Source organism: Nestor notabilis, unplaced genomic scaffold (genome assembly GCF_000696875.1).
Source record: "Nestor notabilis isolate BGI_N333 unplaced genomic scaffold, ASM69687v1 scaffold34900, whole genome shotgun sequence".
In the NCBI taxonomy this organism is placed as follows: Eukaryota; Metazoa; Chordata; class Aves; order Psittaciformes; family Psittacidae; genus Nestor; species Nestor notabilis.
The window spans coordinates 2,660-20,491 of record NW_009912171.1 but is presented as its reverse complement, the minus strand read 5'-3'; the positions used below and the strand labels follow the sequence as shown (position 1 = coordinate 20,491).

The window sequence follows — 17,832 nt, the reverse complement described above, 5'->3', positions numbered from 1 at the left end:
TGCTCAGGCGTGACAGGGGCACGCAGGCAGGTGCAGGCAGCCCTGAGCAGATGACAGGCAGGTGCACGCGTGCCACCGCTTCCTGACGGCATGCTCCCTTCCCTTCCTGGCTCCAGCCCCTGCACGTCACCTGCCCTGTGGGGACACAGGTCCCCCTTTAAAGGCAATGGAGAGCAACCCCACCTATGCCATGCAAACACTGCCTCCAACCCTCATGTACTGCTTGATTCTTCTAACACACAATATGCAAGGAATTGAAAACTGCTTATCTCAGGAGTAAACACATACTTTGACCAACACGAACTTGGCAGGAAAATGTCAGCTGATAGCAGAAATTATTATTTTCCCTCTCTATAATAAGTGATCTCTGATTTTTTCAGAGCTATCCGTTTGCTTAGTATTTTGGGAGCACTTTATTATCCTCACTACTAAATAATTATGTTTCACTTCCTGCAATATTATTAGGCATGGATTAAAAATTAACAGGAATTTTGTTATCTGAAATTCCAGTGTCTTTTACCTTAAACATCTGAAAACTTCTTTATGCTGTATAAAGTCCAAAAGTATTTATAACTGAAACACTGCTGGTATTTCCTTGTTGTTGAAACCATGCTAATAATGAGCTACAGGGCAGTAAAAAGGGAAATTCACAAAACAGCAGAGCAAATTTACACAACTATGGAGGAAAAATGCAACATCATCCACCACAAAAGGAATAGAAATCCTCTTTTAAGGCTCTTGCTCAAATCTTATCCAAAATTTTCTCCATAAGCAAACTGAATCCAACTAAACGAATGCATTTTTCTCAGAAGGTAAAAGAGCTTATCTAGTCATGCTGGGGTTTGTACTTGTGCCAGTGACCCATAACAGAATTCACACAGTTATGCGAATTCTGATACTAGAGTTTATGTCAACTGTAAAAAATGTTCAGGGAAATAGACTGTAATAATACTAATAAATATACCAAATTTAGTAAAGAAGAAAATGGGGGAGAATGGGGCAGAACAGCAATTTTGTGTGGAAGTTGAACATGTAAGCCTAAGAAATATTTTTTTATATGCTTATGAACGAACAGCAGCAAAGAAATACAGAACCAGTTGTCCATGCAACAGGACCAAGAAAAGTTGAATATCTTCAGAACTTCACAAGATGCTTATGAATATAGCTACGGATGTGGAGACGGGATCAGCAACTGCTGTAAGCAGTGAGTAACTTCAGCTCCTGAGATATAATTGTATTTGAACTGATTTTTGATCCATGCAAGTGCAATACTTCACCCTCAGTAACAGACTGGGGGAGCCATACCCACCACTTCAAAGTCTGTAGAGAAATTAAAGAGGTTCTGCAGTACAAAGGCAGCACACTGAACTAGGCATGCAGGCCCAAGAGGCCAAAACACAGTTATTCAGAGAAAAGCAGAGTACAGACGCCTGAAAACTTTCAGCCCTAATATACAGATTTACTATAAGAAGGCTCATTTAATGCAAATTTCTTTTGATTAATCTTACTCTTTTTTTTCCCCCCATATGTTTAAAACCAAAACTAATTTAACTACTTGAAGACTTGAACTGTTTCTATTTGGATTAGTTCGTTTAAGACTATCTTGAGGACATGAGAAGAAAGTTCTGTTTCTGAGGTTGAACAGGATTGAACCAATCTCGGCTTGAAATCACATCCCATACTACTGCACTTTTGTTCCGGATTAGCCCAGAACACTGAGAAAACCTAAACACTGCAAATGAGAGAATGGGGTGGGAAGCAATGCCAAGATCAGTTAACTACCTCAATCACTGACATTTCCAACACTCTGCCAGTTACACTCTCACCTGTCATTTTAAAAACACTTTTCACAGATGCAGATGTTGGGGGAATATAGACTCTGACTTGAATGCCACTTTAGTTAATACTAAGGTACATCACAGAAGCAGGTCTTAAGTATGTAAGAGAGGTTTATCTGTGAGATCTTTACAATATTCTTACTTGTATTTTATGTTTTACACAATCCAGTTAGACTTTAGGCAAATATTTATGAAGAAACAGTCACACAAGCACAACAAACACACTCCCTGGGGAAGAAAGGATTTTTTTTAAAGCAATTATATTTTGAAAAATACAGATAACTCGCAAAGGCTGTTTGGAGTCCATCTTAAAAGTATCCATCTAATGGTGTTGACAAAGTTGTCTTGGATTGCCAAATGGATCAGAAGATTGAAATTCTGGAATGTTCAGCATCTGGGTATTATTTATGCTTTTCTGTCTACAAGGCAAGGGATACAGAATATCAAGTTTAAAAATACAGAACAGATTTAGCAGCATCTTTCTGAAATTTGAGGACCCAAACTAAGATTCCTACACACCGGTCTAAAATATAGTGCTTTTTCATATGAATGTGGCTAGGTATCCCCCAAGAAAATATTCAGAGAAAAAAATCTTGTGTAATATTAGTATAATACTACCACCAAGCTATTTTTACTTCCATGACCCTGTACAACACAAAATAATTGAAGATTCCATGCAACTACAATTCTTGCTAAAGCTATTTCTGCCTGTCAAACTAGTTAACTATTTTGCTGAGTATTTGTTTTATTACTATTATTCCGAAAGCTAGGGGAGATTTAGGTTAGATATAAGGAAGAAGTTCTTTACTGTGAGAGTGGCAACGCACTGGAACGGGCTGCCTAAGGAGGTTGTGAATGCTCCATCCCTGGCAGTGTTCAAGGCCAGGTTCGATGGGGCTTTAAGCAACCTGCTCTAGTGGGAAGTGTTGCTGCCCATGGAAGGGGGGTTGGAACTGGATGATCTTAAGGCCTTTCAAACCCAAACTATGATTCTAAGTAATACTTAACACGTATTTTGTGAAAGTTCATTTGCAATCTAATTTAAGATCTAAAAATATCTCTGCTCATCTTGTATCAGTAATACTTCATAAATAACTGGAAGCACTTGAAAAACTGAAGTAATACACACTCCAGCACTTGATTTTCTTATACGTCATATACAGCCAAACTGTTCCTTTTACGAGTGGCAACAAAAGATGTAATTACTCCAAAGCAGATATTCTGGCATAACTGGATATTTTATGGCAAAGCTATAAAGAGCTTGCAGATGCCATAAATTCCAGCAGTGATATTTATGTCCAACCATGTATCTGCTACTAACTTTGAGTTCATATTTTCTGACATACATTTCACTTTTAAAAGCATTTAAAAGGACCCAAATTTCATCCACCAATTTCCAGGTGTATTTGGTTTTTAACCAAATCTTCCCATCTAATCTTTGGCCACAACTTTCAGAAAAGACATGATTCACAACTTTACACCTCCAATACAATTTTCGCACATATTCACATATTCAGAGAAAACTTAGAAAAACTTGCCTTTATAAGTCATTATGGTCTGTCCTGTTTGGGCAGTATTTTACATGCATTACAGGCGAAGATGATCTATAATTGCACTTGTAAACAACCAGGGCCAGCACAATACAAGAAACAGGACTGCAAGCATGACTGCTGGTGCCTCTGTTTCTCAACAATGGCCTCAAACTTAGACTGATGGCTCTCTGGGCTTTTTGCCAACACCGCACACCAAATTAAAATAGAAAGGAGGGAAGTAGGCAACCTGGGGTCTAAAATTTAATTCTGACCTTATGTGTAAGCTCTATGGGAGGCCTGGGCAAAGCAGAATGTTAATCTACCACATAAGGGGGGCAGAGGGCAACTATGGGGAAAATAATACATTTTGGTATTTTGAAACCGTCGATCTTGAAAACTAATCAAATCTTCAAGTATAAACATTGTTATTCTCAGAAAATAACATTTAATGTGAGTTTTAGTTATATGTCCACAGGCCACTTTCTTTCAGCATGAATTAAACTACGGATTTTTCTGGCTTTAACCCACTTTATGCAAACCATGAACATTTATGTTTCATAAATTTGCAGGTTTATGGATCTCATTAACTATGAAATATGGATAGTATATCAGAAAGTAGATTTGAAAGTGAGGATGAAGAGAACGTTTCAGCCTTATCAGAAGAACATGCTCTATTCACACTTTCTCTCATACTTCACAGTGGAAGTTTAGTATTTTGCTAAAACATATTTGCTAACGTAGTAACATTTACATTGTAGTAACAGAATAATTTTTTTAATCAAATCGGTGTTCTTCACAGAACTGTCTACAAGGAGTAAACTTTTTTTTCTACAGTTAAAATAATAATACAGTGTTAAGTCCAAAATTGCAAATGAGCAAGCATATTCATAAAATTTTGCAGATGCTTACTAAGTTTAACATAACTTCCATGAAAGCTCAGCTATTAAGTTCTAGGGATCACGTTTAACTTCTCAGTGGAGAAGAAAATGTATGGTAAACAGACTAAATTATTTCTCTATTTTCCTACTATAGAACCAATGTATTAATCAGATATGTGCTCGTGCAATCCATTGCACTTGGATCCTTCAATTTTAAACACAAGTACCTAGAAAATGAAGCTGTTAAATACCTATTGGTACAATATTTACTAACTATTAAAATAACTTAACAGCATAACTCAATTTTGTCAAACTACCAAATAAACATAGTAATAAGTAAAACTGGATTAAGCTATTCTGAGACAGAATCTTGAAAATTAGATGCTTGAGTTACAGTGCTCAGAAAGCTTCCTTTATTGATCATTATTTTTAGAATATTTACATAAATTGTTCTATTAGTTTCATCTCTGGCCTTTCCAAGAGAAAACTCACAGGACATTATCAACTTCATCTACACACCACATTTCAGAAGTGCAGAAACAAATAAACCACTTTACTCTTCTTGTGAGGTGAGATTAACCTCATATGAATCTTCAACTTGATCTGGGTGCTACCACAAAATTACAGGTGACATATGTAAAGAAAAAGAAGTATTTTTATGATGATTAATACCACATAACATCTTCTCTTAATATAGCTTGACAAGTCGGAGATACACAACCAACTGAGAAACAGCAACTATTCTCCTCTGGGAGATCCAGGTCATCAAAACACAGTAAGGGAGGTCAATCTGAAAGCAGTGGAGGAAAGTTTTGAAACTGTTATCCCCTATTCAGAACCTCAGAAGGGAGAGTCCAAAATCTTTCTTCACTATTGTCTTCAGAGGGATTTATTCTGGCTCAAACTATTACCAAAGACACTACCATGAATTACAATAGAATAAGACAAGGAAGTGCTCTACAAAATAGCCTGATAAAAAACTCTCAGCTGCATTAGATGAAACTTCTGTGGGTTTTTAGCACAGCAGAAGGCATTATGCATCAGTGCATAAGGTAGGTGCTTACATAAGCAGCAGTGATGTAACTTTGGAAAGTACTTGCCAATAGTGCTCATAAGTCGATTCCATACATTCCAACATACTGTCCACTTCATAGACTGACACATTATACGATGTGTATAATGAAGACCACCTTCATGTTTCATGTACTTTTATGTGAAAAATGGAAGAGCAGACAATATCTGATCTGCCTCTTATCTGCCATAGCTTTGTGGGAAAGTTACAGAATTTTGTGAACAGCTTTGAATCAGCAGAATGACTGCTGATAAGCAGTATACATGGATTAATATTATGTGTTCAGATACAACACTCAGATTTATAATTTTATAGAACCACAACACAAATAAATCATGCGAACACATTTAATTCAAACAGAATAAACTTCCAAGCACTTCAAACACTTACAAAATAGTACCTGTGAGTGCACCTATAAACAAATTGTTTCAACACTTCCTCCTTATGCTTGGCTTCCTTTATGCTTTTACTGAATGACTACCACAACAGATTTGATAAAATAATGATACACTCAATGTTAAGTGCAACACTGTGCAATAATGTCTTCAACAGAAATAAATCTTATGTTTTTGCTGTTTTCACTATTGCCTTCAACTCATTGCTTCTTTTTTGTTACACAGACATAATACTTGATCAACTGCAGAACAAATTTGTGATCAATTCTGAAAAAATCCATAGGCAGCTGAACTTTGTCTGTTAAAATGAATCAAGTAATGAAATGGGAATCACACTGGTTTCGTTACTTTGGTCCCTGTGCACTAGAAATGAATGGATAGTAACAGGTCTGGTTGGTTTACCTTGCAATCCACAAAAAGTACTTTTGTAACTCTTAAAATGGACTCTTCAAAGTAACAGAGAACTTACTGGAAATATAAGGAAGATTTTCAGAGTGAAAATGTGTTAAGGTTCAAACCACTTCTAACCATTTCCCCCTTACTTTTAAGTAAACCTACAACTCAAATAGCCATTGACATGTGCAGTCTGTGCTGTAAGCTGGTAATACTTCAAATACAATCACAAGCTGTGAGACTGAAAACTCTTGTATAATTAGATACGCAACAACAACTATCTAGATGTTTCTACTGCAATAACCATCTAGGAACCTGCTTTTCCACATATGGATTCAAGAAGATAGGAAATAAAAAAAAGAACCAGATTGCAGAAAGTATATAAAAATGTTAAAAAGAACTCCTGAAAAATTATAGGACTGTGTGATGCAAAACATGTTCACTACAGTGGGCCACATTAGGTAATGACATTTTTTCTGCTTTATTTTCTGTTATGTTTTTGTTCTCCCACAAGTAATAATACTAAACCTTATGTAATATAGTGATTTTCGTACAATTTATGTCCCAAAACACCATCCTCAGGAAAAAAGAATGAAGCAATGTTGCATGACAGGATTCACCATTACAAATAGTCCATCAACTGGAAGTCTGGAAGCCAAGTCAGGAAGAAATCTGAGAGGACTGCAATCACCAGAAAATGTCCTTTGTATTTTATTTTTTTATCTGAGTAACAAATGTAAGTATTCATATGAACTGTAGCACATTAAAATCTACATATTCACCATGACCCTCAGTTCCTCCATTTGAAAAAAAGCTTAGTGTAGAAGAATTTCCCCCTGAAATATTTATCCCACAGTGACCATGAACATTTTATGCTACTCAATTAATCCAGTCCATACCTGCAAACTTGCCAGTTCAGCAGCTGACTTCGCTTTGAGGCAGAGAACGAGTGCCACAAATGCATTTAAGTCCTCCAGAGAGAGGCTACTGACCTAGAACAGATGGAAAAATAACACATTATCTGAAAGCTCTGAAGAGGAACTTTCTGAAAATTGACTCCTCTTGCTCAAGCACATGAAACATAAATCAGCAATCTCATGAAATTATTACCACCATGAATACATTATCTAAGAAGACACTTAAAGGGAACAAAATATTTTCACAGCTTGAATGAAGCACATACCCCAATACCTGTGTAGAATGTTCATACATGGATTTCCACACACCAAACAAAATGCCCACCCTTCATGTATTACCTTCTCTTCCCTTGGAGTTTCTTAATAACAGGAAATTTCTTCATCTCCATAACACTAAGCATAGTAAAAACCTGAGATTTTAAAATATAAATTGCTTTATAATCAAGACCCTGAATGAAAACCACCTCAGTGAGCCACAAACACGATCACCCTTAGGATTTTTTTCAAAGGTTTACACGGTTATCTGTTAGAATCTTTAAAATAATCTAAAATATTTCACCCACTTTAAGCAAAATTTCAGAATTTAACAAATTTAACATATTCAATTTCTTTTAAGGTTTTAGGCTACATACTGAAATTGGAAGAAGTCAAAACTGTAAGAAAACTAAACCTAAAATATTCAAGGGGGAAAACATAAAGAAAAATTCCAAATTCATGTAACAGTTCACTCTTAATATTTCTATCAGAAAAGGTAGAATGGAGGCATTTACTGTTGCAAAAAAGTATTCTGAGATTCTATACTATCAACTCAGGAGAAAGACAGTGCCTCTAGACCAGCTCGTCTGGTTCCCTGACAGTACCAGTCCAGTTCTGATCATTTGCTTCCTTTACCAAGAACACTATAGATTATACATGTGTACCAGGACTAAAGATCTGATTGCAAATGTTGAGGCTATAAAGAGGTCTCTAAGTGAGATCCATAAAGCATTACAATTCTTTATCAGCTGGAACTTGGGGGAAGGTTTCTCTTGCATAGTGCAAATATGTGCATTGCGGGCTTAGAGTAGCTAAAAGGCTGCCTAAAACTCTGCACTGACTTTATTTTAACAGCTTGATTTTCAGGGAATGTTGTGTACATTTCAATTTATTAAGAGTTTTTATCAAGGCTATTAAAAATCAAAAAGTGACAGAAAAAATGGAGATAAAAATTAACAAAAAAAAAAAAGTAGATCAATAGAAAAAAAACCCCAAAAAATAAAACAACAAAAAAAACCCCAAACAACAAAAGAAACAAGAAAACCACAAACAATAAGACATCTATAATTACTTCATTTAGGAAAAGTGATCCATTTTTTCCTGCTCAAAATAAAAATTATTCAACTACTACTGCGAATTTTTTATTAAATCATACCTTGCTGCTTGTCCCCCTGTAAGATACTTTCCCTTCTACAATGCTGTTAAAATTTTCATCAAGCACAAGAATGTGAGGGGTATCAGAAAAGTTTTAAGGATTCAAAATGCTCCTTGGTATTCATTAACTCCACCTGGCTGCTAAGATCTGATAATGGCCCTACTTTACCCTGTATTTCAAGTCAGGCATCATCTTTGTGTAGATGGCAACAAGAGAGGTTTACTAAACCTGCACATTGTCTGTATTGCAACAACAGAAAAGGTGACTTTCATCTACGAAAAAATCCTTAATACTTACACAACTCTGTCCTAAGAAAAATAAGTCAAAGACTGCTTGCAAGTACAACAGCATGGCAATGCCCCTAACAGAGCAGATCAGCCAAAACACTTCTTTAGAGAAATACTTTATTCAGTAACTGAACTTGTTATCATACTTCCATTGTCAGATTTCTTCTAACACTGCAAGAGCTTGAAAGAGAAATTTCTCCTTTCTTTGCAGGCTCCACAGTTTGGTAGTTGAATGAATTCCCTTCTTTCCCCAACTTTAAAGACAGACCTATTATTTTGTAATTTTTTCACAATTTCTGTTCTTATTTTGGAGGATATTTGAAAAGAACCCTCATGGAAAAGATTACTCTTCAAATTGACACTTTCTTTACATAGCTAAGATTTGTTTATTTCACATTTTTTCTTGTTGGGAAAAAAAATGCATCTTAAGTTTTCATTAAATACATGCACATGAATTTGAGGAAGCCAGATGGGTGGGTCAGTATGCTGGCTCCTGCAAAACTTAGATTAGATGATAAGTAATGACATTTTTAAGAAGTATACTTCACTCTTACATGAGCTGAAGGAAATGATGTTAGGCTGCTTCAAGGAAACCTACAGTTGCTTGTCTTAAATCACCTTTGGGGTAAAAATCCACCTTCCTTCTCTAATATAAATGTAAGACTGAAGTATTACGTAATGACAAGAATTAGGCCACAGTTAGACAAGCATTGTTTCCTCAGCTATAAAACAAATGGAAGCAGCATGGCTAGCTTGAAACATGGATGCTGGCACTCTTGCTCTCACGTTTTCCTCTCAAACTGCCAAGAAAACAAATGGACAACTAAGCAACGCACAAAACAGCTCAGCAACGAGAAACATTTTAATCCAAATCAGTTCCCTAGCCTGGTTCACAGGGTAGATTGTATCAGTGCAATTCAGAGGGCAGAAGAGACTCAGGAGAATGGAACAGGTGTTGAGAAACTGGCACTGCCATGAAAAACCTTCCACGTAACTAAGCCCATTGCATGATGTCTCTGCTATTATTCTTATTGAAAACATCAGCTGCAAAACTGTTTTCATCTTTGTTTTTACCAATCACCATTGAATAGTAAGTTCCAAAAACCAAATCCCTAACAAGCTGATTTTTTTCCACTTTATTAATTATGCTATGATCAAGGCTCAGTAAATCCACATTTCTGTAGGTGTTCTATCCTGTTATTCTTCTTAACTCCACTAAAGAAAGCCCTCCAAAATAATTTAGTAATCATACTATGAAAGGGTGTACAGGAAATCACAATAAATAAATGAAAGAGTGAAAATAGATAAATCAAACTATGGTTTCATATCCAAATACGAAAAACACTTAAGAATATTTTAAAAGCTAAATACATGATATGTATCTTGCTAAATTGAAACCACAAGCCATGAAATCCTGTTTCATAAATTTTATCTTCAAAAAAATTTCCATTTTTATTCTGCTATACAAAAAATAATTAAAAAAGAGCTATATGGATTATTTGTATAATTCCCATATGTACTTCCTCAGTGCATCGTCTAAGTTTGAACAAACTTGTAAAAACGAAAAAGAAAGGAAAAGTCAGGGAGAACTTGTTTTCATGTATCACATGCCAGTATAAATCTGTAACTGAGGAACGTAAAGTCTGAAAAAAACAAAGCAAAAGACAAAATGCAGTTCAGCGTAAGGAAAAGTACAACAGAACTTTTCAGATTAGATAAAGGTATTATAATTTTCTCATCCTCAAAGAGGAAAATCTTCTTGTGAGATCAACACTTGAAAGGCGGCAAGTACAGACAATATATTAAATACCTAAGAGAAACGTAAATAATGAAGCAATATTTTATTTCATCTAGTGTTCCTTTTTGCTACAATTAAGGTAGTCTGCAGGCTGGCAAATGTTTGGAATTATAACAGAACTGCTACTTAATGATCCCCTATTATTCAGAATTTAATGAGAAGAGCCATATCCTCAATTCTGGCTTGAAACTGAGTAGACTGGCAAGATGGTGTGAAAAAGTAGTGACAGCTGACTAAATATTTATATAGACTGTTGGCACAGACTGCATAGTCACCTGAGGGAATGTCTTCTTTCGATGACACAAAGGAAACACAAAAAGAGAAGCTTTAATTTGCAAATAGGTCCCCAAAAGCAGGGGAAATCCCTCAGTTTATACTCTGTTAAACTGCCCAAGGGGCTTTGTCATGGGCATGTGAAAGTTATGATTAACTACTAAAAAACCCAAGCGCTTCTTGAACAGGATAACGCAAGTTAAATGGAGTAATTAAAAATACCATAATGCAGTATTATTATACTTGAGCATTTATGCCTATGGTAAAGATTAAGAGAAAAATCGAGCACAGACTAGCAAGAAACAATTTATTAGTCAATCACATCTATCAGGGATGACAGCCGAAGAAAAAGCAACTGTCCCAGTTACCTGCATCATAAGATAGGCCAGCAAGCAGCAAAATGCTGCAACAGGTGCTTCTAGAGCTTGGAGCTCTTCCATCTCGTCCTGAAGGTGAAAGCATGCCAGAAATGTACTATACCGCTGCTTTTCCACGTCAGGTCCTTTGGCAAACCACAGTGTTTTCAAATTAGGTGTTCCACCTACAAAAGAAATCCATTATTTTATCTTGGCAGCAACAAGATAAAACATGCCTACCTCATTACAATCTGAAAGGAAACAACTGATCTGCTCTTGGCACTTGCAACGACAGAGTTGAAAATGAAATGTATTTGACAAAACCTGGCATTTGGGGGTGGGGGGTGGGGGGGAGGCCTGTAATTTAAACAAGTTGTATTGAATACAGGCATGTTTAAGCAGAGTGGGCTAAATTCAATTGTTACAAAAATACAGACAACTTTGAGACAGCAGGCTTTTACTCTTTGCAAGAACAAAGTCTGCCTACAAGTGTGTCCTTTCCCCTGAGGGTTCACAATATTAAATAAGGTTAGGTTCATCATAAAACAGCGATTCAGCAGAAAACAACCATACCTGTTTTTTCACTGTCTTTCTCTCTCCTAGAGCTAGCCTATCAGGGGTCCTTGTAGGATCCTTACATTGCTTCCCTAATAATCACCTGTTCTAATAAACAACTGGCCACCTATAGCATTTGCTGGCAAACACATCCTCCACAAAACACTGTGCTTGTATGGCTCCTCTGCAGTAGATTACAGTTTGGGAACAGAACATAAGGCGCTCTGGTATTTTGCAGTCCCTAGGCTACTGCATAAAACACTGTTGCAAACACACACAAAAGAATTGTCATCAATTATGTACAATGTATCTTCCAGACTTGCTATAGCATCATTCACAGTGTCTCTAAATCCTTAATATTTACCCCATGTTGTCATCCCCCAACTTGTGAACTAAGATAAAATTTGCTCCCCATTTAAATTACATTTAATCCGTTAGGAAAATAAACACTAATGCACGTGAAATAACAGAACAGCTAAATATTTATGCCTAAGAATTCCAATTTAAGACAGAATCCTTCCATAAAATACTGCTGCTTGTGTAGTTAAATAAAACGAGGTGTGAATTTTAAATGTGGACTAATTAAGGCACATTTGGTAACACCTTTTCCTTTTTTGTGTGACAGGCAGCAGCTGTAGCCGAGTTAGAACACTTGGTGATAATAAATGGTTAAAGTGACAAGGTGCTGAAATCTACATAGACAATGTTTATTTAGCCAAGAAAGCCCATTAACCAAATGGTACTAATTCTTTGGAGAAGGGGAAACTAGAAGATAGGATTTTCTCTTTCCATCTCCCTGATGGATGTCTCCTTTACTATTTTTAAGACTAACTCTCTCATCCAAAGTTTAAACCATGTAAAAAAACACCACCATACAATCGGTAAGAGTTTCTAACCTTCTTTTATAGGGAGATGTATATATTAAGAAAAAATACCAGTTGCTTGATTGGAGTTAGAAATACAGGTTAGTGATAGCACAAATATTGGCAGTGAGTGGTCCAGTACAGACAGCACAGTAAGACTCAGATTACCGGTTTTGATACTGGTAATTGCTGCTTTAATAAAAGAAAAGCACAGAATGATTTCCAGGAAGAAAAGCAAATACAACATGCTTAAAAGCAGGACAAAGCCAACTTTTCCTATCAAGACTAAGCAACTTTAATGTGCGTGACAATTTTTATATGTGTAAACTCGTATTGCTATGATGGTTTCTGCTTTCTAGAAGTTTCCCAGTCAGCTGCGTATGAAAAGATATGCCAAGAATCAGTTAAAGGAAAGTACTCTTTCCATCTGTATAGCTGTTTTTTTAAATGACTTGCATCCAGGGGTATACCTAATAATAGAAATCCTTTTTCTTCAGAGTAAAACCATGAACTACATCAATAATCAACATTACATATCTATATAGAGAGAGTTCAACAAAAAATTCAAGCCATCTCTTCTATAAACAGTTTCTTACACTTTCAGAAACAACATCTACTTGCGCCTGGGAAAAAGAGGTAATGATGAATTATGAGTTATTTACTCTGGGAAAGAAGACTTGACGCAATCTCCTCTTGGAACATACCAGTCAAAAGTGTTTTTCTGAAAGGATTACTTCTACAAGTAATTAAATTTCATGTAATAACCAAGATCAATCCATTATATTAACCATTAAAGGAAAGATAAGTAAAACAAAGAACAATTACGCTAAGTTAAATGACTGTCCCATCGTGCATGGCAGTCAACAAGAGACCTAAGACTGCTATACAGTAGTCCCTCAGAACTGTTCTCTGCTTTAGTTACCTCACTACACACTTTACAGCAATTAGAAAATTGCTGAGAGAAATTTATTTGGATAGGGAGGAGAAATATTTTACTTCTGAACACATCGATTACTTACTAAATTAACCTAAAAACCCCAAAACTAGCACCAAAAGGGAAGCAGAATTAAACATAATTAGATATTTATAATTGATACATCTTTACTGTAAGATCAGTCATGAGAAAATTATCTGTCCTACTGTGGTTGTAGAAAACACAAGTTCCTATGAATTACAGAGAGAACCTCAAACACTGCATATGGTTACGGTCATTCTCAACATGCATAAAACTCTGAAAACTGTATTGCTTGTATGTAAACTGTAGTCCTTGGGAACTCCAAGAAGAGCAGCATCACAAAGACCTGCACTGGAGATCAAGAGATACTACTTGCCAAAACACAGAAATGGACAGAAAAGTTAAGAGAAAAAACACTGATTTGATTTTTTTCCCCCCATTTTGAAATTTCATTTTATAACACCAGGAATAGAACTTTTACACTTCATTGCTTTACAAACTCCTGTAAATACTGAGCAATTAAAGTAAGTTTATAAAAATGTACTTGCTAGGAACACTGAACATTAACTTGTTAACAACTGTGGCCAGTTTTAAAGATGCCATAAATCCAAATGCCAATTAAATCTGACCATTGAAGATGTATTTCAGAGACTGCATTTTGAACATAAGCATATTCATGACGTATTCTTGCAAGATGCAATGATTAGAACAGTGAATGTACACCCAAACTCCTGTGGTATGAAGCTACAATATCCTACACATTTTCAGAAATAAAATGAAAACCAGAATCCACACATTTCCAGTAAAAGACTTTAAAACTTTTTCTGTTCCATACAAACTGCACATGTAACAAACAGATCTGCTATGTTCACAACATATGGATGTCGAACAGTATTTTCTTGGATCAGAGGCCTTCTAACAAAATTCATTTCTCAGAGACATTTTTATCATTCAAGTGCTGCTCTGTCGATGTGTGGGAAGCATCATGATCACATTCATTCAATGGAAAAGAAATATTCCGGAAGAGAGAAGAGAGAAAATGCAAGCAAGCACAGATGCCAATTCAGAAGACTGTCTCTCCAGAAAAATACATATACATAATACACACTGTATTTTAAATATATTTTATTATCTTACAGCCTTTAGGATTCGATCTTTCATTTCTAAGAAAAGCTAACATTGACTCTATTGCTCACAAGCTTTTCAGATGGAAGACAGTTCTTCTGGTTTATACACACACACAAAAAAATTACCAGTGGGAATTCTACCTTTTTTTTTTTTTTTACTCAATGCAAAATTTAACATAGTTACAGTTATCTACATTACAGTTTGAAGATCAAATATTCTTTCTTCAGACTTTTAAATCTAAACCAAATTCAATAGTCAGGGTTTCCCATGTATTCTCAGCACATTTGTAAAGTAGCTGTGATGATGAGGTTATTTCTTCCCAAACAATAAAGCAGAGAGTCTTCCCAGATTAATTGCACCTGTGATGTTTTAAATAGTTTCTGGTAAGGTTTTTCCTCTTTTTGAGTAACCTGATCTTGATTGACAGCTTTGAACTCTAACTTCCTATAACAACTTCTTTAAATTTAGCTCTTAATATGATCCCTGTCTGAAAAAACTGATGCGCTGTTGAGAACCTTATTTGGTGAACTAGAAAGTCCTGCTGTGGAAAATAAAAGATGCATGAGCGAATGTAAGGCATACTAATATGGACTGTAAAAATTTTAGAAAAATATTTGTTCACTGAAGGAATGACAACAGAGCACTAAAAATAAACACTAGAAGTCCTCCTCCCCTTTTTTAATAGTCTGCTTGAACAGCCTTTCATTACAGAATAAGTAAAGATTATGGCTGAGAAGATGTTGTTTTTATAAACTCTTCTTCTGTGGTTGCTATAAACAAACACACAGAGTGATTTTAAATCCTGTTTATTGTCAACAGGAGGGTAGGTTCTATGTGTAGCATGTTTGCAGAGCAATAGAACCAAAGTACATAAGACTAAGTGGATTCTTCTCCAGAAAGGGAGGAAGGTACTACACTACCTGGGAAGGAAAAATTCACAGCAAATAAAATATATTTGCCATGCAAACTGAAACGCAGCTAACTAAGCATGTTTATACTATGTTGGGTTTTGTTTGCTTGTTTTACAAATGCATGTTCCCAGACCATTGTATGCTGAAATAAAACAATTGTACAGCACAGACCAATCAGTTTTTACTCTGCATATTCATATCCATTTGGAAAATTTCACAGTAATTTCATGCTATCATCAAGTCAATTAGACAATCACTCTCTTCATATTGCATTGGGGTACTGGACAGTGGAAGTACTGTATATCAAATGAAACTTTGTTTGTATTTTGTCTATATAACTCAGTTTCTCTCAAAAGGATTTTGAAAAGGGTGGTATGTAATGATCAACTGGTTTTCCTTAAGCCTTGAATTTGAAGACTCTCATTAAATATACAAGTTTCAAATATGAAGATAAGCGTACAATCTCAGGGTATGTAAAAAAATACATTTAATATAATTTTAGACAATTAAAACCAAGTAGGTTCCAAAGCAATCCATAACAATACAAACAAACAAACAAACAAAAAACCAACCAAAACCAAAACAACAAACCCACCTTCTTTTAAATCTGAATTTAGACTAGATCAGAACAAGAACTGCTACAGAAAGCTCTGGATACTGAAAAAAGAAGCACTGGTAATTATTCTCAAAAAGTTGATAGATAATAATTTTTCTCAACAAGATATCAATGGCATTGTGTATCAACGGAACCAATTAATTTCATATGAAAGACTAAAAACCTCTGAACTCCTGATCCACATGAAAGCAGATGACCAGAAAGAGACAGGGCACTGCGACAGTAAAGATAGAGGGGTTATGACTACAACAGCATGATCAAATGAACAATTAGGACAATTTTCTCCTGAAATAACAAAATCGATACAGTATTGTTTACTTCCTGTCCTAAACTTGTATTGCATGATACAATTTAGTGACATATACAGTACCGAATCTTTTCACCAAAGTGTATGATGCTTCCTTGTAAATGTAACACACTCCATTAATTTCATTAAGAGTGTTCATGTGTCCTTTACCAAAGGAAAGAAGATAAAAGATGCACAAAACACTTGATGCTTAAGACAGTAGAAACAGCTTCACAGAAACAAGTAGCCTAATCGTATTTTTACTGAAAGCTGGATTCTCTTCTGGGATTGTCACAGGTGATCTAAAAATGACCCCCTTTTTATATTCTCTGCCAGTCTTGTTAACACATTCTCTCAAGCAGCTTAATAGAAGAATTTTAATATGGCCCCACACCCCACTTATTCTGGCCTCAGAGTAGTGTTTAGAACCTCTAAGAAATTGTTTGCATTTTAGAACTGATGTCTGAATTAGCACTGGACTTAACAAGACATAGTAATAACATGTAGCTCAAAGCTGAATCCTATCATAATTACACAGGGTAATTAAAAGCAATTACAGGCATGCAGCATTTCTACTTAGCTCCTTGCTCTCCACAGATGTTTCAGATTCCACATAAAACATGTGATGATGGATTGCCTAACCTTATCGTAGTTATGGCATTATTTCAGTTCAGATTTAAACACATTTTATTCTACCTGGAATAGGTTGTACAGGCTGTATGAGCTCTGGCTGTTGGAGAGGATTTCCAAAATAGACAAACCACTCTTTCACAAAAGGATAGGCTCCACCTAAAATGACAGAATTGGATCAGTAAGTCAAATGCAAGTATTGACACCAGTGTAAAAGGTGGAAGCAGCAGTGATCTGGACTGTAAAGTAATAGAAGACAGTTCATAATTACTTACTTGCTCAGCTTCTTAAAAAACAAATAAAAAACCCTAGTTTTAGCATCTGTGTGACAAATTATCAGAACAAATGAAGAAACTTTGAATTATGCACTATAAACATGAGTTTGGAGTTGGGAACTGTAGCCATAAATGCAAGTATTAGTCTGCGGAAAACATTCTAAAATGTCTTTCAACTAATTTTAGGCCTTCCCATTTCAAGGCAGTTCAGGAAGCCATGGAGGCATCTGACATAGCTTAGGGACCGACATGTGCTACCTCAGTCTCTCAGGGCTGTCACACTGCCACATATGCAGGCAGTCCTTAATACGATTCTCCTCCCAACTTGCCCTGATGTTTCCTGTGTCAGGGTTTAAGACAAAATCTTTATAAGGCCTTGATGGCTATTTGAAAGCTTACAGCAATGGAGTCATCCCACCATCAGATGCAGAGCTTTTACAGCCCATTGTTCCAGACCTTTTAT

The 17,832-nt window shown here is 35.8% G+C and overlaps 1 protein-coding gene across 1 annotated transcript in view; it reads right to left on the bottom strand.

Annotated features, from left to right (window-relative positions):
* LOC104408397 (constitutive coactivator of peroxisome proliferator-activated receptor gamma-like) overlaps window positions 1-17,253 on the bottom strand; it is a gene marked incomplete at both ends in the record, with an annotated part of 37,144 nt that extends 19,891 nt beyond the window's left edge. Inside the window, 3 exons of the mRNA XM_010017995.1 lie at window positions 7,008-7,100; window positions 11,163-11,335; window positions 17,161-17,253. Coding sequence (XP_010016297.1) covers window positions 7,008-7,100; window positions 11,163-11,335; window positions 17,161-17,253 — 359 coding nt within the window. The remainder of the gene's footprint in view (window positions 1-7,007; window positions 7,101-11,162; window positions 11,336-17,160) is intronic.
* Between the last annotated feature and the right edge of the window lie 579 nt (window positions 17,254-17,832).